Source organism: Melopsittacus undulatus, chromosome 3, assembly GCF_012275295.1.
Source record: "Melopsittacus undulatus isolate bMelUnd1 chromosome 3, bMelUnd1.mat.Z, whole genome shotgun sequence".
NCBI classification, from domain to species: domain Eukaryota; kingdom Metazoa; phylum Chordata; class Aves; order Psittaciformes; family Psittaculidae; genus Melopsittacus; species Melopsittacus undulatus.
In genome coordinates this window covers 109003541-109025814 of record NC_047529.1, presented here as the reverse complement: position 1 = coordinate 109025814, position 22274 = coordinate 109003541, and the positions used below count along the sequence as shown (strand labels likewise).

General features: G+C 41.3%; 1 protein-coding gene across 1 annotated transcript in view; it reads right to left on the bottom strand.

The window, feature by feature from the left end:
- Positions 1-20667, bottom strand: part of MSH2 (mutS homolog 2) — a 47131-nt gene extending 26464 nt beyond the window's left edge. The window contains exons 1-6 of the mRNA XM_034060905.1: positions 20421-20667; positions 17761-17915; positions 17076-17354; positions 16541-16687; positions 15324-15473; positions 12866-12999 (exon numbers count right to left, since the gene is read on the bottom strand). Of these exons, the coding sequence (XP_033916796.1) occupies positions 12866-12999; positions 15324-15473; positions 16541-16687; positions 17076-17354; positions 17761-17915; positions 20421-20667 (1112 nt within the window). The remainder of the gene's footprint in view (positions 1-12865; positions 13000-15323; positions 15474-16540; positions 16688-17075; positions 17355-17760; positions 17916-20420) is intronic.
- Between the last annotated feature and the right edge of the window lie 1607 nt (positions 20668-22274).

Below are 22274 nucleotides of genomic sequence, written 5' to 3'. Positions count from 1 at the left end.
ATGGTTTCAGTCTACCTTCTTGAGGACTGGAAGAAAGCAAATGTTTCTCCTATCTTCAGAAGCCTTCTCCAACCATCATGGCGTTTCTAAGACAATCAAGACTGACGACACAATGACTTTGGACAGCTTTCTCAGCACTCGTGGGGTGTATCCCTTGGGTCCCACAGACTTGCATGTATCCAATTTGTTTAAATGTTTGATAACCTGACCCTCCTCTAATGAGGTTGTGTCATGTTTGCTCAATATTTTGTCACTGGTTTCAGGTGCTTGGGATTCCTGAAGGCAAAACTTACCATTAAAGACCACTGTGAAGAGCTGTGTAAGAAAGAGGTGCGAGAAGCCTTGTCTGGGGCCTCCTCACCTTCATTCAAGAGCTGCATTCAAACTCAGGCACTTGTCCTCAGGTTCTCATCTGAGCTATGCTGCAGCCATTCCTGTGTCTGGCTATGCACCCAACTGATCCAGACCAAGACCTGTTGTCTTGACTTCCTTGCTCCATCTCAGACAATCACTATAGATTTGCCTGGAGACCCAAACTCATGGCCGAGATGTACCCTGTTTGCTTCATGTAGGTATTGGGGGACTGCATCCTTATCAATAAGGGTACTCCACCTGCCTTGCTGTAACTGTTGACTCCCAGCTTCCCTTCTTAAGACTGCCCTAGCTGATGCTCCCTGACATTTTGGGTTTAGGGTTTAAACAGTGAAATACATATTCTTTAATTGCTGAGAGCAAACATAAATCTCAGTAAGAAGTGACAGAGCGTTAAATTATATTTTCCCCACTAGAATGTAAGTGAACTTTCCTACATTGCTTGCTTTTTTGCATCAGTTAACACTGACATCTTTACTTACTTTGCATTTGCAGTTAAATAAAGTCAGATATTGTTCAGTTTGGAATGCCAGGGAAGTCAGTGCTCCTTGGTCACACTTTAGGAATACAAAGGAAGAACTCGGCCCCTTCAGATGTGATATATACTGTGCTGATTTCTGCTTAATCACATTAACATGCTATCTACCAATATCTTAGCTTCAGTAGGGAAGCTAATTTCATTTAGAGACATGCAAGCTTTCACCACATTATTTCTATTGTTACACTTACTGGCAGAAAAAAGCATCAGTTTCAGTAACAAGAACATTTGCATTAACAAACTGCATTGGAAATGACTTACTTTTTGTCATTTTGAAAGCAGCAATATCTACATTACACCATGCAGTGTTCTGCAGAACATGCCAGCAACTGGAAACAGCACAGATGTTAACATGGTACACTGCCCCAGCTAATTAGTACAGAAAAGTCACTCTAGAAACAAAGATTTTGTCTAAGCTAACACAACAGGGAGAGATCCCTGGGCAGGTAGCAGTACATTTTGGTATATGAAAAAATTCACAAGGAATGTTCTGTTGCAGCAAGTGTTCTACACACAGCACTCCAGTGAACCTGCTGTATTTTTCTGAACAAAATCAATGAAAAAGACAAGAGAAGAATCATAGAACAGTTTAGGTTGGAAGGGACCTTAAGGCTCATCTAGCTCCAACCCCCTCACATGGGCAGGGACACCTTCCACTAGACCCGGTTGCTCAAAACCCCATCCAGCCCGGCCTTGAACACCGCCAGGGATGGAGCAACCTACCTCTGTACTTATCCATCCAACTATTGGATTAACAAGTAGGTTTAAGGACTGGACATTACTGACCCATAACAGTGCTTCATTTCCAACAAGTTTAGGCAACATGGGGAAACTCTAAAAGACAAAGTTTCAGCATGTATATAGAGCTTGCGAGAAGTAGACAAGAACATACTTCAGATACCTACTCCAAGAACACAGAACAAGATCTGTATAAGAAATTCATGTGAAAGCTTTGTAAGATGCAGGCAGATTACATTTATTCTTTCTATACACACTGCTTTATACTTCTTAAAATCCAAACTATCCTTGTTCTACTCAGTCAGCCTGTTTTGCTTTTCATTAGGAGCTTGGTGCTCAGTAGTGTCACCTACAAGCCAGCTACTACACTGATTACCTTAGAATATCTCAAGTACAGTGTCTGAACTCTTGAGCTTACCTTTGCCAACTGTGCTTTTCTTTTGCTTGTGCCTTTTACACAAAAGACCCTTCACTTTCATCCCACGACTTCCTCAGCTTGTTCAACAGCCTCTTGGATAAGAACATGTCAAAGGTCTTTTGAAAGCTCTAATTTATTCTTATTTTCACCCCCTCCTTTGTCCACAACAATGACAAGTTCAAAGAGTTCTCAGATCAGCATGATACACTTTTTCTGTCAAAACCATGCTAATTAGACTAACATCTCATGACCTTCCTAGTACTGTTCTATCTTCCCACCCCCATCTTTGCCAACCATGAATGTTAGGCTGACAGGTTTGTTACATACCACATTTCACATAACAATTTTCTTTGTAAGAATACATATAAGGTTGCTGAATAGGAAGGGCTACATTAAGATAATGCAACTGTAAGCCATGCTGAATGCTCACAAGAAATAATGGAATCAAATGGCAAGTTGTTTTTCTGTATAAAGCATGACTGAGAAAACAATACAGAGAAAATACAAAACCATACAAAAATCCAAGAAAGCTGAATCGAACAACAGCTGACAACATTAGATAATTTGTTTCTGCCATACAGCCAAAAGTGAAAGGAAAACGAGGCAAAACTTTCCATTACAGTTCTAGGGCAGCACAGCCAAGATAACAGAAACACTTGTAACTACTGAAACCACACTAGAACGCACATGAACTTTGTTCCAAGAGAGTTATTGAAACTTGCAAATTAAACCACAAAAAACAGCAAACACTACTTCAGCTAATGTAAGTGAAAAGCAACCAAGTACTTTGAACTTGGAAATGGCAACTCCCCTTTTTTTCCTGCTATTCAAAATCACAGCTATCTATCCACCTTGGATTCTGCGCAATAATAAGTAACATTAGGCTTAGTGTGTTCTTAGAGGGAAAAACAAAAGTAACTACCTATTTCACAGTTTCTGCCAGATATTCTGGAATACAATGGAAATAACTTCATCTTTTTCCATAGTTTGCTGTTGATAAGAGGCATCTCTTGGATCTACTATTAACAGACAAAAGACTAACACTCCACACCAAAAAAGACATCAAACATCGGTTTCCTATCTAACAAACAGCACACACTTTCCCAAGTCTCATCACAAAGCCCTGTTCCACCAAGGTTTACACCTCATTTGACATCAGAAAAAATTGCTTCTTCCTTTGCTACATCTATGCAGCTTTTTTGCATCACAATTTTAAGGTTATTGCACTCAATACTGCCACAACACAGAGGCTGTCAGGAAGGTTTAGTTATATTTCTAGACTTTCACAGAGCTAGATGTAGAATTTAATGGCAAAACATTAATCAAACCTGATTTGTATACAGATTTAATAGACAGGTGAAAAGAAGTCATTCTGTAGAAACAGTAACTAAACTAACAAATTAAAACAAAACACCAGAGATAGAATGAACAGAATATGTTTAATGCCTGAGCAGGATCAGCCAGCACAAAAAAACCCTAACAAATCAGTGAGCTGTACAACTTGAGCTATAAAACACCCAGGTTTTAATCTCACCTCTACTAAATTCCTGCAAAACCCTAGGCAGTTCTGCACTTCTCTGGTGCATGCAGGAAGGAGAATGCTTCTTTCAAGCACCTCTGCTCAATAAAGGGACTTTTTGGTGGGTTTTTATCATATTATGAAACTTGGTTCCATATATAATGAGCAATATATATATTTAATAAGGAGTATAGTATGTATTTAACTACAACTACAGAGTAGTAACTGAAAATCCCAAATTCTGGTAGATTATTTTCATGGGAGGGAAACTGTATTGCCTAAAACTTGCACACAACACAAGGAAACAAAGTTAACACTGAAATTAAATTTAGGAATGCACTTAACAGGAGAAGCTGACTTCAGAAGATCCTAAAGGTTGTAACTCCCATGGCTATACACCAGCTGAGTCTTCTAAAGATCACATATTTGTATTCTCTGCCTGCTAAAGGTTTTCTATGACTGCAGAGTAAGATCAATTTTTTCAGTCCAACAGTTCAACTTGATTAAGGAGCATTTTCAAAAGCAGCATATGAAGGACTGCTTTAAAATACACTGAGACTTTTCATCTCACCAAAAAAATTCAGAATATACAGTTATATTATTTCATATTTCCTTAATGCAAGGGAAAGTGGAAAACACATCATGTACCATTATTTTAGATTCCCTTGGGTTTCTTTCAACTTTCAATCTCTTCCTAATCCCATGTAGCTGAGGTAACCCTATCCTGGACAGGCTTAACCCAGATCTAAAACCAGTAAATTCTTCTTTTCTAATCCCATAGAAATTACCAGAATAATGCAATAGACTGCAGCCTCAGGTACTGCTTCTTCAATAGAAGTGCAAGGCAAAGCCAAGTCACCATCTTACTTGTTCTAACTGGGTTTTCTCTTCTACACAAAGCTCTTGGCATTTTAACACCCTGGAGAAAGACAGCACCAAAGCAAGTTGCTGTAACTGACTAATGCCAGTATTTGTGTTTTCCAGCCAGAAATATGCAAGGCACTGTGCTAAACTCCCTGGTAACCCAATCATTGCCTACACAAACATCTGTCCCACAAAACCCAGCTGAAGTCTAGTTATCACCATCTCAGGTAAATAGTAAATATCACCTTAAATTTGCAAAGCTCCTTCCATAAGAAAGAACCCCAGTATGCATTACAGCCTTGAAAGTATTAAGCCAGACATCTAAGATAGACACACAGGAGCCTAGATCAGATATCTGAAGCCTGATGCTAAGAATTACTTTACTCCAGTCCACATCTTGGCAGCATAAAGAACACACAAACCATCCCCCCATCATTTTGTTCAACACAATCAGGGTTGTTATATGCATTTATAAAAATAACATTCAAATTTACCAGATAAGCACAAAGAAATAACAATGCAAAACATCTAGCCAACCCACACATGCTTTTGGAAGTGCTCAGTTATGCACAAAAGACTTTGTTATGAAACTGGAGCAATTACTGTAAACAATTTGAAATAAAAATAACAAAGCCTGTGGATAAGGGGGAATGGCTTTAATCTGACAGATGGAAGATTTAGATGAGACATTAGAAAGACATTGTTCCCTGTGAGGATGCTGAGGCGCTGGCACAGGGTGCCCAGAGAAGCTGTGGCTGCCCCATCCCTGGCAGTGCTCAAGGCCAGGCTGGACGGGGCTTGGAGCAACCTGGTCTAGTGGAAGGTGTCCCTGCCCATGGCAGGGGGTTGGAACTGAATGAGCTTTAAGGTCCCTTCCAACCCAAACCAGTCTGTGACTTTATGAATAAGGAACCATGAGCTTCAGAGAGATTCATACCACCAAAGGTCATTGTCTTCCACTCATAGAGGCTATGAGGGCTAGATGGGGTACCAGGCACAACACTATTTTCTGTAACAATCAAGCAAAGCTCTGGAAGGCCTACGCATTGACTGTGAGGCTGCAAGCTAATGAGCCCAGTATAAAGAGCCAGAACAGAACTATTGGAAAAAGCATCATTAACTCCAATATAATGGGGTTCCCTTCCTCCCCCAGAGATACTTAAATGCAGTCTTATGCATTCAGAAATAGGTCACCAATAATTCATTATTTTTGCACAAATGTTTAAATGTTTTCCAACCCCAGCTGATTAGGCAAAGTGAAGAAAACAATCCTTCAGCAGTAAAATAAGATCTTGGGTCTTATCCTTGCCAGTAAGGTACTACTTGATGCAATTAAGATCTCACTCCTGAAGCACACTGCTGCAACAGCAATATTTTTAGACCTTGAGGGAAGGGAGAGCTTGGCATCATTTGGAAGCATAAGCAAATACAGCAGCTACACACAAGCAGAGCTCTGCTTTACCTCCTCTAGCCAGAAAGCATGTCAAAGCAAAGAACTGCAGGGCTCCAAGGCATGCACGCAAATTCTCTACAACGAAAAGCAAGAGAAGCAGAAAGGAAACATCATTCTTCATTTGCAAGGCAAGGCTGGTAGCATCTCCGATACTACTGTGACCATCTGCCTCTCACCGTCTCCCGCTGACAGCTCGCTTTGCAGCTGGGACTACTGCATGCTCCCATGGCAGACCAGCTCTGCTCTACAAGGCTCAGGTCCTGAAAACATTAACACATTTTAAAACAAAAACTACTATTCCTGTCTATATTCCAAAGGAACTTCAGTATACCTGCGCATCCCGCCTACACCTACAGGATCACTCCAGTCACAGTTCAAACCAAAATCAATATACCTTTCCGCAGCCTGGATATATTGCTTACAGTACCAGTCAGCTATCCAAGTAATAGAGAAGGAAAATAAACTTTCATTTATGTTTCTCACAAATTACGTTTCCCAAATAAGAGTAAAGTTTATTTTTAATTGTTACTGAGAACTGCCATTCAGACTAGAACTTTATGTAACAGCACTATTCAGATCCGATTCACCACTCCTCCTCAATCTCAGTTAAGAAATAACAGAATTATTATCCTAAAGAAATTGAACAGCTCCACAGAAGAAGAGCTGGGATAAAAAGGGAAAATTTTCACCTTACAGTAGTGTGCTGCTTCACAGAATGATAAACGCTGTTCCCAACTTTTCAATGTGTATGTTTATAGAAGAAAACAACCACACTGCAGATCCATCACCCAAGCTGAATTTTGGACATAAGATGTTTTACACAGCAAATCCTTTCCCATCTCAAAAACCCAGCACAATGTTTCTGGACTAAACAGTCTCTTACCCTGACAGAACCATACAGTCAAAAGTGATACGAGGATATTTCATAAAACAAGATTCTCTAAGTATCTCCTGCTTTGTCAGAGAAACGTTTTCTGTCTTCCCAATGTTACAGAAGACTTCATTTATTAATTTCCACGCATACATTATTTTTCATAACATTTCTACTGTCTTCTGTAGGAGCTGAAGATAATTCAAGTAGCATCTTCATAGTGAATTTGCCAGGAAAGCAGCAGGTTTATTGGTAGTGAACAGCTCCGTTCCACGGATTCAGACACTTTTCCAACTCGAGGCTAGGCACATATCCAATTTACCAAACTTGTTACAGGAGAATAATCCAACTTACAACATAAATTAATTAGTATGAACTCTAAAAGAGTCAAGATACCAAGAGAAAGCAAACACTGACAAGTCAGATTATTACATCTGAAAAATAGGCTTTTAGTATTGCCTGATCTGCATTAAGATGATGTTAATCTTCTCATGTTTATGATGATAGCAGGTCATGGACCACTGCAGAGGTGCAAAAGGATTCATTTTAGATGACAACTTTCATCACCTCATGTACTAGCTTTCGTGAGGTGAAGAAGCCAAACCAAATTATTCTGTAGCTATGAGACAAAAAAAAAGAGCAGAAGGAGCTGAAGGCCAGAAAGGAGAACTGGAATTGCCCCTTTTGACCACTGCCTACTTTTACTGGATTAGATGCTATATATAAATAATTAGATTATTATTTTAGCATGCTAAATTCCCCATCTAGAGATGAACCAAGCAGCTACATGAACACTAGCACCAGTGCCAATAACAAGGGAACTGGTAACAATACATGGTCAGGGAAGCATGAATACACCTTTGATTTAAAGCAGTTACAGAGAGTGTCAGCAAACTATGAAACAACTCACGACCACAGGCTGCTGCATGATCCATAAGAGTCAAAACTAAATGAAAAACCTTCACACAATTCTGACCACTTGAAGACAAAGAAATCCTACACACAGAACACCAAGTGTGAGCAAGTGTCAGGGACATAAAGGGAAAAATAACCTTATTTGAATGAAGACAAGAACAACCAGTTCCACAATACTTTTTGTGAACATTGCCATTCCATCAACATAGTATTTAGGCTTCTGGAAAACAAATGCCCACCTTTGCAGTTATTGACAAACCTTCATTTCTTATATGATAATGAAGAACAATGAAGACAACAGAGCAAAAACTCATCAAGTACTATCCAGTCCCGGACAAATCTATAAAGTCTATATAGTGAAACTGCCCCATCCAAAATCTTCCAGAGAAACCCAGGATGGAAAGCAACTAATGCTGCTTCTCTGCATAATGCTGTGCACCAGAGAGGTGTGGTGCCAGTCTTCCTTTTCAATCAAGTACAGCATTTGGGGATCCAGTGATACAACAGTATTACTGCACAGTCTTCAAAGCCGAGAGACAGTTGAGTTTTCCATTATTATTTTTGTGTTTTATTCCCTACAAGTTTCCACACATTATTAAAATTAAGCGTTTATTACACGAGTCCATAAACACTAATGATCTTTTAAACCGCTAACCTGTGCATTTCCTTCAACTTCTGCAGACTAAGAGCATACTGAACAAGTTCTGTTTGTTTGCTGTAAAAAGAACCACCTCAAAACTGTATGTGAACAAAACATTAAAGACTTTACAACCCTTACACATGATAAATGAAACTAAATTACAAGTTCAGACAAAATTATCTTGCCAACATCTTCCACTGCAGTTCCCTAACATGCCACCTTTCTAATGTGTGTGGATATAAATTAAATAAAGCAGAAAAACTAGTATGTTCACTGCTCTTTCATGGAGAATATACCTACCATATACCCATATACAACGTTCAAAGTAGTGACCACCAAGAGTACAGATGTTTTCATATGGTCACACAACTGGAAACTTAATGAAAAAAATCCTGAATAATTAAACACAGATTCTAAGGAAAATTTAACAACTGCAGCAATTACCATCCACCTCCTTTTGGCAGGCTGAGAGCAAAAGAACAGTATGGCAACTACAGATTCGCATTTCCCTAAATAAACAGCAATTTCATTATTTCTTAAAAACCTGAAAACCAATTTGACATTTGAACTGAATTTTCATTTCCCTTGAGTCTCAAAATTCAGATGCAAAACACTGACTAAAAGCTTAATACTTCTGTTTATTTTGCATAAAGTTATGACTTGTCAGGATCATAGACCGGTTTGGGTTGGAAGCAGCCTTAAAGCTCATCCAGTTCCAACCCCCTGCCATGGGCAGGGATACCTTCCACTAGACCATGTTGCTCCATGCCCTGTCCAATCTGGCCTTGAACACTGCCAGGGATGGGGCAGCCACAGCTTCTCTGGGCAACCTGTGCCAGTGCCTCAGCACCCTCACAGGGAAGAACTGAAGTGGGCAAGCTGGAAGTATCACCTAGGACTACCTGCTCCAGTGCTGCAGCACTGAATGCCACCTATAATTTACTGATTTGAAGCATCCTTGACCTAGAAGACAAATTATTTGGATAATCATGCAAAATACAAACAGGTTTTAGGTACTTCTCTAGCTCAAACAACAACATTGTCTTTCCCACTCCTGAAGGTGTGATGAAAGGAGATTTTTCTCAGCTCTTATTTACAATCTCTGTTCCCTCCTCAACCAAGAAAACTAAGAGTCTCATGCAACACAACACAAGAATCTAAGCTTTTTAATAAGTTTCAAACGCCTGGGATTTTGATGGAGTTTGTTTCATTGTGATGTGGCCTGACATCTACTCGACTAGTAGAGCTTTTGTTTAATGTTTTAGACAGCACTCACTCTGCACCTTGGTTTTACCAGCAAACCCAAATGAAACCACAGTTGATCTGCTAGTTTTGAAAACAGTAACCATAGGTGAAGGGAGGGAAGAGGGTTAAAGAAGCAGCATTGAGAGCTTCAAACTCCAAACATGTTTCTAGAGGACTCACTGATGACAACTTTCAGAATGACAAAGATGACATTTTTGTAACATTTCTAGAAGCTTACCTGGGAAGCCAACACCATTTTATGTCATGGGATGACAACTTCTTTCATGCAGAATACATACTGCATCATGATCTCCATGACAATAACAAAACACATTTCCGTCTTCCAACCAGTTCAGACTCAACCTGTATTTCAGAAGCTTTTTCGCAGGTATTAAGGACACTCCCAGAACATTAAACTGCACTTCAATTAAGCAATTTAGACAAAGTTGGTCGTGTTCTCCCCTCCCTTACTGAGGACACAGGCCACCACCTACTAATTTAACTGCCTGAAATCAGCCTGTTGCTGTGCAGAAGTACTGACCTGTACTCGGAAGAGCACTGAAAGTCTTTCAAGAGTCACTAACCACAATAACAGAAGCAACAAAGCCTTTTTGCAGGGACTGCTGCAGGTTAGGAAGGACCACAAAAGAGCAGTGAAAACCTAACGCAGAACAATTTACATTGGAAGGGAACTCAAGGCCTCCAGTTCCAACAATTGACCAAAACGAGGCTAATTTCAGTTGAACACTTAAGAACAGAGATCCATCTCTCTGAACACGCATTACAGAGACTCACCATCCTCATGGCAAAGTTTGTTTCTTTTCTTTATATCCAGATGGATATAAAGACCAACAACCTCTGGTGAAGTTGCTGTTTGTCTCATGCTTTTGCTATGACCTTGCAAGAAGCACATGGCTTCACCCTCTGATTCCCACCCACTAGGCAGCTGAAACCAGCAGTTAGGTCTGCCCCCTAGTCTTCTCCAGGCTACAAACCCAAATCCCTCAGACTCTGCTCACACACCATGTGCTGCAGCCCATGATCCTGGTCAGTGGCCTTCTGCTGGACAGGCTCCCCACCTTGATGGGGAAATGTAGATGTTCACCATAACACCCCTTGCCTTGCTGTCCCTTCTCTAATCCTGATCCATGAGTTCAGGATAGGCCTGATACCCTCTCTACACATTTAAGCCATACCTTTGCCAAAACAGACCTCCTATACCTTCCCTGCTCAGCCTCCATCAAGAGCATGCACTACAGCATGCCAGTTGCATGACAGCATTTCAGGGGAGCTCACAGGCCTGCAACGCACAGAATTCTCATTTCACCTGGCCATTCTCATCCACAAGGTGCATTTGCATGCACCTAAGATGCTCTTCCATTTTTCCGAGCTACCCCATATGCATTACCCCACTCTGTCCCCCCATTTATCTGCTTGAGAAAGCATATGTTAGTTAACTTACTGCTAAATAAAGCACCGTAAAAGCATTCAAGCCTGCCTACACAAGCTAGCAACAAGTTAGGCTTTTTTCATTTTTAAACAAGCTGCTACTTCAATTGTCATTCAAAACCTATTCATGAGAATGTTCTACAAAGTTGGAAGTTCTACCCTGCTAGCCATTTATTCACCTCAAGCTTCCCAAATCTATTACTTTCTGATTGACAGAGATGGAACACTTTTCTACAGTGTGTCCCCCATGCAGCATATGTAGGAATGCAAGAGAAAAGCTCAAAACAAGCTTGAATCAGGACAAGTGATGTTCAAGTACAGGCTTTAAGCCCTGAGATCTCAGCAACTGTATTTTAATTTCAGAAATATGCTGACTATAAAGTCAAGAAACAAAAGCTTCATGTACCTGCATTCTGAACATACCACATGGGAGAAAGCAGGGCTGACTCTTATATCCTATGACTGCTAATTATGTCTTCCTAATCATGGAAAAATCAGGCATGTCAAAACCCCCCAGTCTTTCAAGACAGGCAAGTACCAGGAACCCCTGTGTTCTTAGTTCTGTTGCAATAGATAAACGTTATTTTACCTCATGTGCACTATGTACATTAATCTGTGTTGTTACTGTTGATGGTTAATATGTACTAGTGATGTAACACTGTGTTCTATTTATCCATAGATTTAACATATTGCAGGTTACAAACTACAGAAAGAGGTTGATCCATTTACTCCAAAAGATGACTTGCACCACCTACAGGTCTTAGCAGAGGCTTACAAGAGAAACTTTTTATATAAACTTTCAGACATCCATTTCTACATTACCGGAATGAACATTAAGTCAAAATACCTCCTGTATAAGCAAAACAGGCTTACTTCAAAAACGGTCACCTAACATCAGTCCAATTTGGGTAGTTCAGCCTAGTTTGATAAGAGTTTTGCACTGGTTTGTGTTAAATGGGGTCCTGTAACATGGCACACTTCAAGCTAAGGAATAATCAGTAACTCCCCTTGGCAACAAAGGAAATGTAAAAAGAACAGCAGTCCAGATATTCCCTTCTCAAATGTTCTAAATATATTCTAAATTATAGTTTGTAATTCTTAAAACAGCCAGAATATATTGTAAAGTATAGAGAAAGCAACTTGGAAACCCTCTATCTTTCAAATATATTTGAATCTGTGAATACATCTCATGAGTCCCACCAACAGCTTCTTTTATTATACTTGTTCCTTTGGATTAAAAAAAGGAATGCTCTTCAAAGTATGCAAGACTGTTAAGATGCTCTTTAGAGCTTCTTATAGCAGCTTCCAATACCTAAAGGGGACTTCAGGAAGCTGAAGATAGACTTCTTACAGGGGCATGCGGGCATATATGCCTATACAGGCAGAAGTATAAAAGAGCAAGGAAGACCAATTTCTTGGCAAGATATGCTGCAACCAAATGGGTTGCTTAGTTGTTTGGGTGTTTTGTCGATTTATCTTTTTTCATTGGCAAACTAGAAGTGACAAAGTATCAATACACAGACTGAGCATTTGCAGTATAAACAGTAGTTTAGGAAGCTACACTACCTTATTCTATAGCATGAATCATTTGACCATCTAAACATATCCTACCTCCTCTTTAAAAGTCATAATTGTAAAAAGCATTTTCTCTAGCAGTAAGCTGTCCACTTGCACCTCAGGGAAGAACGTTTATTGCTCTGTTTAACTACAGTGTCTTACAGGACAGGACACAGAAACCTCCAACCACCCTTATTCTTGGCTGTAGGATTTTGAGCTTAAGAGGAAAGAGACTCCTGTAAAAAGTTACAAACTTGGGTAACTCTATCAAACATAATACTGTTACCTTTCTTCAATTCTATTCTTGTCCATAAGTGGTTGCTTGATCCATTGATTAACTAATCTTTGTCCTTGAGGGGTTCTGCATTTGTTTAACAAACCTGCTAGAGACTGTGTAGTGTTAGCATTTTCCACAGAACTCTGGAAAGGCAAAGAAAGGAAAGAGAGTTAGTGAAGTTTATTAACACCCAATGAATGGCACTTTGATACTCAGGAACAGACCAGTGTTTTTTCTGTACTCAACTCAGCATCCATCGAAAAGGCAAATGAAACAACACAGCACTGAAGCCCTTACACTCTGATCTCTAGAATATGGCAAGCAAGGAAGAGCTTTGTCTAATCTGAAAATAATCCTGACTGAACAGGAAAGTTAGAAACATACCTGGTCACTGGGCAGCTTGCCCTCTGAACAGGAAAAGTGGAAATATACCTAGCTATTTGCTAGCTTGCCCTTTGTAAGGTCAAAAAATAGGGTCTTATCCATCAAAAAAAAGCATCAGGAAATAGGGCCTGGGTTGAAGGGTTTTGGTTGGAGATGTTCGGGGATGTCAGGGGCAGGGACACAACAGAATGAGGCAAAGGAAAAGAGCACACTTGCCCAACTTCTCTCAAGCTTCCCCAGATCATTTTTGGAGTACTATAAACATCTCTAAACTTACTCCATTCAGTTTATAGTTCACTATCAGTAATTTAGGTTTAATACTAACTGGACTCAAGACAAGACTTTGGGGCATTTTGCTTGGGGTTTTGCATAAATAGCTAGAAAGCAAAAACATTGTTTAACACTGAAAGATAAGCTTGTTTCAACTCAATTTGAAATTAAAATCTCAACCCTCTACCCACAAACACTTGCAATAAAATAGCAGGCAAACATCCAACCAGGAGCAAGCCTAGATACTTGTAAACAACTGGCATGTTGAACTAGCATCACCATGACAGGAAATGAATGCAGTGAGATGTACTGACACATTTAATCCCTCGAAAATCTAACATCTAAAGTGGATGTGCCTGTTTTCAGTGTTCTGAGCAGTATTACATTTGAAAGTCTTCTGAATCCAAGAAAGTGTCATAGAGTATGTATTATTCATGAATAACCTAGTTGGAAGAACACTTTCATATAATCAACTGCATCTGCTGCACCATAAGAACTTTACCTACATACCTCACAGAGCAACCAAATTACAGATTATTTTGCCTTTGCTTTAGTGCCTGCCTAAAAACCTCATAAACAGCCTCCTACACAGGCTAAAACTCAGCTTCCTGCTACATGGCAAACCCCTTAGTTCAAAGTTCACAGCCCCTAATGAGAATGGCAGTGTATTTTCCATTAAAAACATGTAACATCTACAAGGACTCGTAAAGGGATGAAGCTAAGATGTTGTTGAACTTCTAGAACACCTCAGTAAAGCTTAAGAGATGCAATATTTGCTTCATTCCCTAGACAGTGACAGAGAGGACATAAAAAAACAAATCGGAAGAGCTCTCTCCAGGATTAACCAACTCAGATACTGAATACATGCTTTTTTTTTTCCCTCCAGAAATCCTTCTAAGGTAAAGAGGGGACCATATTTGCCACTTCTTCCTATAAATCTGAAACTCAAGTAAATTAGCTCCAAGCAAGGATCACTACGCAGAATTTGCTAACATGAAAACAAAGAGAAGAGCTGATACACACCAGCTGGGGTCCACATTTTCCTAAAACTACAAAAAGGAGCAAAGCAGAAAAACAGATGTGGTAGGAGTGAGAGGGATGGAGGAGACCAGCAACCTGCTTGGTTTTGTAGAAACTTGTGTAAAAAGTAAAATTGACACTGGCCAGTTAGCATGTCACAGTGCTTTCAGAATGTCCTTAAGCACTACCCTGTTCATTGCCCTGTCTGCTGCAGCCAGCCCTCCCATTCAATCACCAACAGCAGTGCTCCTGCCATGTTTCCTGTTCCTCTAATAGTAACTCAGGCTTCTATCCTTGTTCAAAAAACCAGCACTACCATATTAAGCACCTGTGTTTTGGAGCTCCCTATCATACCACAAAACTACAGAACTCTGCTCCCCTCTTCAGGTCTGCTCCTGCCACTGGGAATGGGAACTTCTCTGATAAAAACCAAGGAAAGAAAGCATTCTCCCCACTGTTTAGCCAGACTCCTCAACAGCTACAACTATAAGGTACTTCTACAACTCTTCCCATATCTGCATTTCACATAGACGCTTGTTTGTGGCCACTTCCTACTTCCCTGATGATCATCTCTTCTGCATTAAAAGTAAGATAACAAAACAAAACCAAAATATGGTGGAAACTGTGGCTAACTGTTCATAACACTCACTGTACAGGAGTAGCTTCAAACAAAGCTAAAATGTTGAAGTACTAATAATCAGGACCTGTGAAGTTGTGACAGGGCAGTCAGGCTACTTATCAAGCAGCTAAATAAGTGTATTGCAAAAGACCAATTCAAGTGTGCACTTCTTACCTGAAAAAGGTTGAGGGCTTGAACAGCTGCATTATCTAAAATCATATATTGACTAAGATCAAAAGTAGTCAGTTCAAATTGTCCAAAATTCGACTCATCTGCCAGCAACTCTAAAAACTTGATAATGGCCGACAATGATGAAACAGCAACCTGAAGTTTAAGAAACAAAACACACCACATTGTAGTTAGAAACACTCCTGAATCTAAGAGTATTTGATAAATGCTCTTTTCTGATAAACCAAAATTTGATAAACCCAACAAAAAAAGCAACAAAAAAGACACCATCAGGAAGACTTTGAGCTATGTTGATTCCAGCAGGACTATGAGAGACTCATCCTGTTTGACTAGACTTCATCTTCATAGGGATGTTCTGTGGCACCGCAGTGACTTTCTAGGTAGGTGCAAGAAACACAAACTAGGCATTTGCATAAGCTGATAAATAAAATGTGACATGCATACTTTGCCAGCTTTCAAACCCTCTTATCAGGATGTTTCTGGCTCAGAAATACAAAGAAGTTACTGCAGATAAATGAGATACCATGGATCATCTCTGATCATGGTTTCAGGCTTAGTTTTCAGCCAGAACAAGTATCTGCTTGACTCACTGCATGGCATTACACATGCTAGTGCCAGCTCAAAAGAGGCAGCAGCATGAGTGACTTGTTCAGCTGCAACACAATTCAAACAATTTTAAACTGTTATGAAATCACACATTAAGAGAGAATAATTCTGTAGCTTACACCTGCAGTGAGCATCAGCAGTGAGGAACATTTTAAAACATATTTATCGCAAGCAAATTACATCTTGCTTGCAGCCAAGAACAAACACGTTCAGTTCACATGCAGGCACTAAATTGTATGCTTGAGCAGTAAGATGATATAAAACACAAATATATTACCATAAACATTGTTTTCAAGTACCAATTTTCCTGTCATGCAACAAAATTAAAGTACTGCATTTCAGTCCTTAGATTAGGTTGATTATGAATAGGAATACCCCTTGTGCATGATTTATTTGCTCACCAGAGTCTAGTACTCTAAAGAGGTAAATGAAGGGTTTATTCACTTTTTTTACAGGACCCCTGGAATCCAACTTTGACACAGACTCAAGCTGAGCAGAACTGCAGAACACTACATCAACAATATAAAGATCAGCTCACATCAGGTACACAAACCACCCTGCTTCTAAAAAACAGGAGCACACTAAACACTGCTCACCTGCTTTTCCATCTCTGGCAAGGCTGCACTATTCATTTGTTCTTGTTTCTTTGATTTTAACAAGCAATTGAGATCCTGAACAATATCTTTTGTTGTGAAATCAGCCTTCTTCCTGTCTGTGATCAGGATTCCTCCCCTCTGAATGACCTGTTATTCATAAACACACGTAGTTATCAATTACCTTCAGTATTCAGGGACAGATGTTCATCACATAGAAGCAAACCCTGAGGAGGTATTTATTTTCTGCTAGGTTGCAGAGAATGTCAAGAAAGATTTAGCCTTAGAATAACTTTTGCTGATTAAAATACAAATGAGTCAAGAGACAAAACATTTTGGAAACATAAGTAAAAAACTTGGAAGTTTAAACTATTGCTCCTCATTTTTCCAGAAACCATGAAGCCATGATTTATTATTCTAGCTTATTATTCAATAAGCTAGATTTATTTTAGATTTATTATTCTAGCTTATTATTCAATAAGCTAGAATACAGCTTTATAGATAAAGCTCTAACTCTAAGCCACAATAGTTCTCTTACTTGTCGTAGCTTTCCCATCTCTCCTGCAGTCTCTCCTCCTGGTAGCACACACTCCTTCGGTCCTAGTTGAACCAGTAAAGCTTCAAGGTTTGAGAACTGATCATTATCTGGAAACTCACAGACACCCAGTTTCCTCAGTGTAGTGTCGACATAGCCCACTCCTACTACTCTTTGTCCATCAGCAGTAGACAGTTTGACCCCCACAACCCCGATGGCCATTGACATATCATTGTTGGCAAAGAGAATTTCCTCAAACTGGGCAAGATTTCCTGGAGAACCCTATTTGGAAATGAAATATACTTTTAAAGACCGTATATACACACATATACTTCCCCCATCACCACCCCTTTGAAAAGGACACCTGATAAAAGTAAAGACTGAATAGTCTGTTAATATAAAATATACAGGTATTCTTTTTTTCAGCTGTTAAAATTTTACGTATCATCTACACAAAGTGAACTGCTTCAGGTTTACTTTATTTCCCAGCCTATGGCAAAGATACAGCATAAGCTTTTCTGGCCTTAAAGCAGTGGAAGATACAGATATATACAACAGAAAGCACCATTTACCATCATACCACCAACATCAGTCCCTGAAAATCCCCAAACTCCAACCTCACGGGCTCAGGAAAGAATCATGCCTTTTTTTTAATCTCACCATCATATGGAAAGGTTAAAAAACGTACCTTATATGCTAAATACCAGTCATTTTCTTTGACAGATTTACTCCCTGCTTTGTTCTTGTAAACTTCAACTCTGTAATGACGAACCAGAAGCAGATCTCTCACAAAAGATTCAAAGTTCATTTTACTAAGCACAACACTCTCAAGCTTCTGCGCTCCTACAAAAAAAGGGAAATGAAATTATGATACACCTGAATTTGTTCGTATGGTTTTTATTTTCTGTAATCAAAATCCCCAAGTACAGCCCTCAGGGAGGACACTATCCTGGTATCAAAGAAACAAACACGTAAAATCCATGAAACAACACAAAACCACAACATTCAACTAGTTAACATTAAGAATGAAGACAGCATCCTCCATATCCAAACAAAAACAATGTCCATTTCCAAATTTCACTAAACCTGTACATACACATATACAAAGAAACCTGTTCCTCTCATCCTTCCCCTCTCCAAACAGTATTCTTGATTTGGCTCTCTAATTAGCATTTCACACATTTTAATCTAATGAGTGGTAGTAGAAGCCTGCTACAAGTTTTCCTTATGAATAACATCTTTTATTGCCTGGATAATCCACTTCCGTTAACAGAACAGACCATCACCCTTGGAAGATGACATGACACAAGTGCCAAAACATTTCACTTTTACCACAAGTATATACTGTAAAAATAGCACATTCTCAGAAAAGCTTAAGAGTTTACATTCAAATGACTTAGAAAATGCCTAATTGACGAGCTTCCTGCTTCTGTTCCTCTAAGGGTGCAAACAGATGATATGATACAGTTGAACAAATTCAATCTCAAACACCTGCCAAGAGAAGCAGAACCACTTCTAGCTCCCCACCTCCCATGCCACCTCTGTGCCAACCTACACACAGAATAATTCCACTACTAAACAAACTGAAGTTTCAGGGGGGGTATATTAAGTTTTCTGCCAGATAAGCAAGTGGTGTCAGAAACATGAGAGATCAATGACATATAAAGTAAAGCACAAGGAATCGATAGCGATTATCACATCCCTATTTCAGTAGCAGGCCTACATCACATTTGAGGCTCTTCCTCCCTTTACATTAAAGATGTTAAAGAGTGAATTGGCACACCCACAAGAACTTACGGGCTTATTTTAAATAGGTTTTTTATCATTTTATTTTCTCTCCTCAAATCTCTAGCAAGGCAAAAAGAACAGGTAAAAAAACCAATTCCACATAATGAGCTTCTTGTTCCCAGTGCAAAACTGTCCAACATAACACAACTTTCCTTTTTCTCAGCTGAAACTATGCACTACACTAGCAGGGGGCAGCTATAGCTTTTGTGCTCTTTGAAATAATCCTGAAAGTAAAAAATGTAGTTTTATGCCAACTTTTAGTTGGATCTGCTAGGTAAGTTTTTAAGACCTTTGAAACTGGAGCTGACAGTCACAGGCTTACATCTGTGAAATGATCACTTCTAAATGGAATACAAAAATAATCCTGATGCCTGTGTTTCTAGTCTGGAAGACAGACACTTGAAACTGTCAAGCTCTACAACTTCTCCATGAATTGGGGGGGTTTGTTGGTTTGAAGAGGAATTGGGGTTTTGGGGTTTAACAGATTAGCTCATCACTTGCAATAGAAAGTGAGAGGCATACAAGAATATGACTCTCTTTTTGATGCCAGTGCAGGCACACACAATAAAACCCCATTCACAAACAGATTTATTTTGTGAAGTATGAGCCAACAACTTTCCCGTGTTATGCTCCTTGAGATTCAGGATAACACTAAGTTTGCCTCTTCTGACAAGATAATCTTGATGCTTTTACATTCAACATCTGCAAGCTCCACTGTCTTATACCGAGAGATAAATAAAGAGCAGCAGGGGGTGGAAGAAAATCTTACACAATACGTAATTAAATGTTATTTACTTCTGCAGGCCATCACTAATCAAGCGTGATGTTTATCTGCCACCTGCACTACAGAACTGCATGAGCCCAGTTCTCAGTCACCACAGAAAATACCCTGCAATCATTTTCACAAATGGAAATCTACGGAGGAACTGGAAAATATTACTAACTACTGTTAGCCTATGCAACAGGTTACGTTCCAGCAACTATCCACATCTGACATCCACATCCTGTAGTAGGAGCTTACGTGATGAGAAGTCTATACTCGGAATCGTGCTGTAGATACCTTCCCACGGCCGTACTCCTACATCTGTCACACACATCCTACTCAGAATGGATACTAATTATCATTCCAAAGCCGCGGGAGGAAGAAGAAGAAAGATTTGCATTCAGCCCAGCTTCTTTCCAAGCCGAAATGAATCAGACATTAAAATCCACAGACCTGTTGACACCTCCCTACCCACATGCATCAACACAAACAACAGCCGCGGGTACCCGGGGTGCCGCAGGCTCCAACAGTCACGCAGCGACCCAGAGCAGGAAGAGAACCACAGCATCTCATGCTCTCTTACCTTGACAACATCCCCATCATTTGAAAAACGACGTGGCGGAGGAGTTAAGCCCGAGGTAACCACGGAATACAACGGCCCAAAACACGCAGCTCCCGAACGACACCTCGCAAGCCTTGCCCTTGAGAACCCGACAGCGCTGCACCCACTGCGAGGGGAAGTCATCGTCCCCAGCGCTGCCCTCCACCCCTCAAGCCCCATTGCCCACCGCACTCACCCGATGTCCCCGCCAGCTGGCGGATGACTGCGCGGGTGCGGAAGAGCTCGCGGGCGGCCAGATGCGCGTCCGCACCGTGCACAGTGTAGTAGTCGCCGCGCTCGAAGAAGCGCACGGTGGTGTCCGGCTTCTCGGGCAGCGAGAGCACGGCACGCACAAAGCCAGCCTCGGCCCCCGCGCCCTCCGGCCACACCGCGTCCCGCGGCGGCTCCACCGCTACCGCCGCCATGCTGCCACCTCCCGCCATCGCCCGCCGAGCGGCGCGCGCGCAGGAGGCACCACCCAATCGCCGCCGGACCTGCGCAGTGCGTCACGCTCGCCCCGCCCCTATACCGAGCGTCGCGGGTGCGCGGGGGATTGGGCCTTGCTGCGCGCTTTACGCTGCCATGGCAACGCCGGAGCGGAGAGGGCGCCCCCCGCAGGCCCGGCGGACTCCCGTGAGGCAGGAGGGGCTCGGTGGTTCCCTCAGCTTAGCGCCGATCCCCGTGCCGTGGTAGGAGAGGGATGGCAGCGTGTGCGGGCTGTATGTGTGGGATCTAAGGTCGTCCACAGACAGGGAGCCAGCCCCGGCAGCCGTGCTGAGGTGGTTGCTCCTCTTCTCCATGCAGAGGACTCCTCCGGAGCAGGAGCGCGGAGGTCCTCAGGGCTCAGCGTGCCGAGGAGCTGCAGGAGGTAAATGCTGTAATGCAGCCTGAGTGCAGGGCCGTTGTCGTGTTCACATTGCCGGGAGGCAGAAGGCTGTGTGTAATGGGCCCTCCTCTGCTTCCCGGGGGAATGGTGTCCAGGGATCCCGTGCTCTCCCTCGGGCAAAGAGAAAGCAACTCTCACGGTCACTCCTCCCAGGCAGTGCAAGGCACAACAGGGCAAATGGCCAATGCAAACAAGATCTGGCTCTAGTGTACGCACCGGGTCATCCTCCTCAGGTACAGAAAGGGCACCGGCTGCCCTGCGGTGCTCAGAGGTACCTGATCCCTGCCTTACATGGGGGTCCCTGTGCCCAGAGTGCTTCTTTTTCTTGATATTTCGTGATCTTTTCCTTCCCCTGTCCCAAGAATTCTGTTTTTCCTCCTGCTAAAGACATAAAGGAACAGAAAATTTATAGCTGACAATCTTTCACTTAGTGATTGTTGTTCAAGAATAATGGGAAATCCCAGGTTTCATCAACTGAATCAAACGTTTTTGGAAACGTCCCTTTTCTCACACTGCTTTTATTTTTCCCAGTCAGTTCTAAATCATTATTCTTGTACCTCAATTCGGCTGCCTGCACCCTATCATCTACAGACAAAACTAGTCTTAAATTCTGCATACTTAAGCATTTCTTATATAAGTGCTTATTCCTTCTGGTTTGTGTAAATTCCTGCTTCAGAACATCCCTTTGTGCACATCCCGTTGCTTTCTCTCCCTTTTATATTACCTGAGCTTCTCCAATCTCATCTCCCACTCTTCGTTCAGCCCTCTGGTCCCAGCTATGGCACACTTTGGGGACCGCTTTTGCTAGATTTCTCACCTAACTTCTCTCTTCTTTCCACTCACTGAATCAATGTGCTCATCTTTAATATCTCCTGGTGTCAATAGATGCTTTCCTAAAGGCCCTCAGAGGCCCACAAAGGACTACTTCAGGTTTTCACACTGTCCTTTTACCACTGGAGCCACCCTGATACCTCCATCTGAGGGTCTTACCATGTTCTGGCAGTCCCTCTGCAGGGAGCTCTTTGTTGTCCCCACCTCTGCCCTGCTGCTGCCAAATGTAACCCTAGGCTGCCTGTCCACACCTCAGCTGCATATGGAAAATGTTATTAACTGCTGTTAGCCTTCCCCACCAAGACCCCAGCCCCCTGAGGTAACAAACCTTTT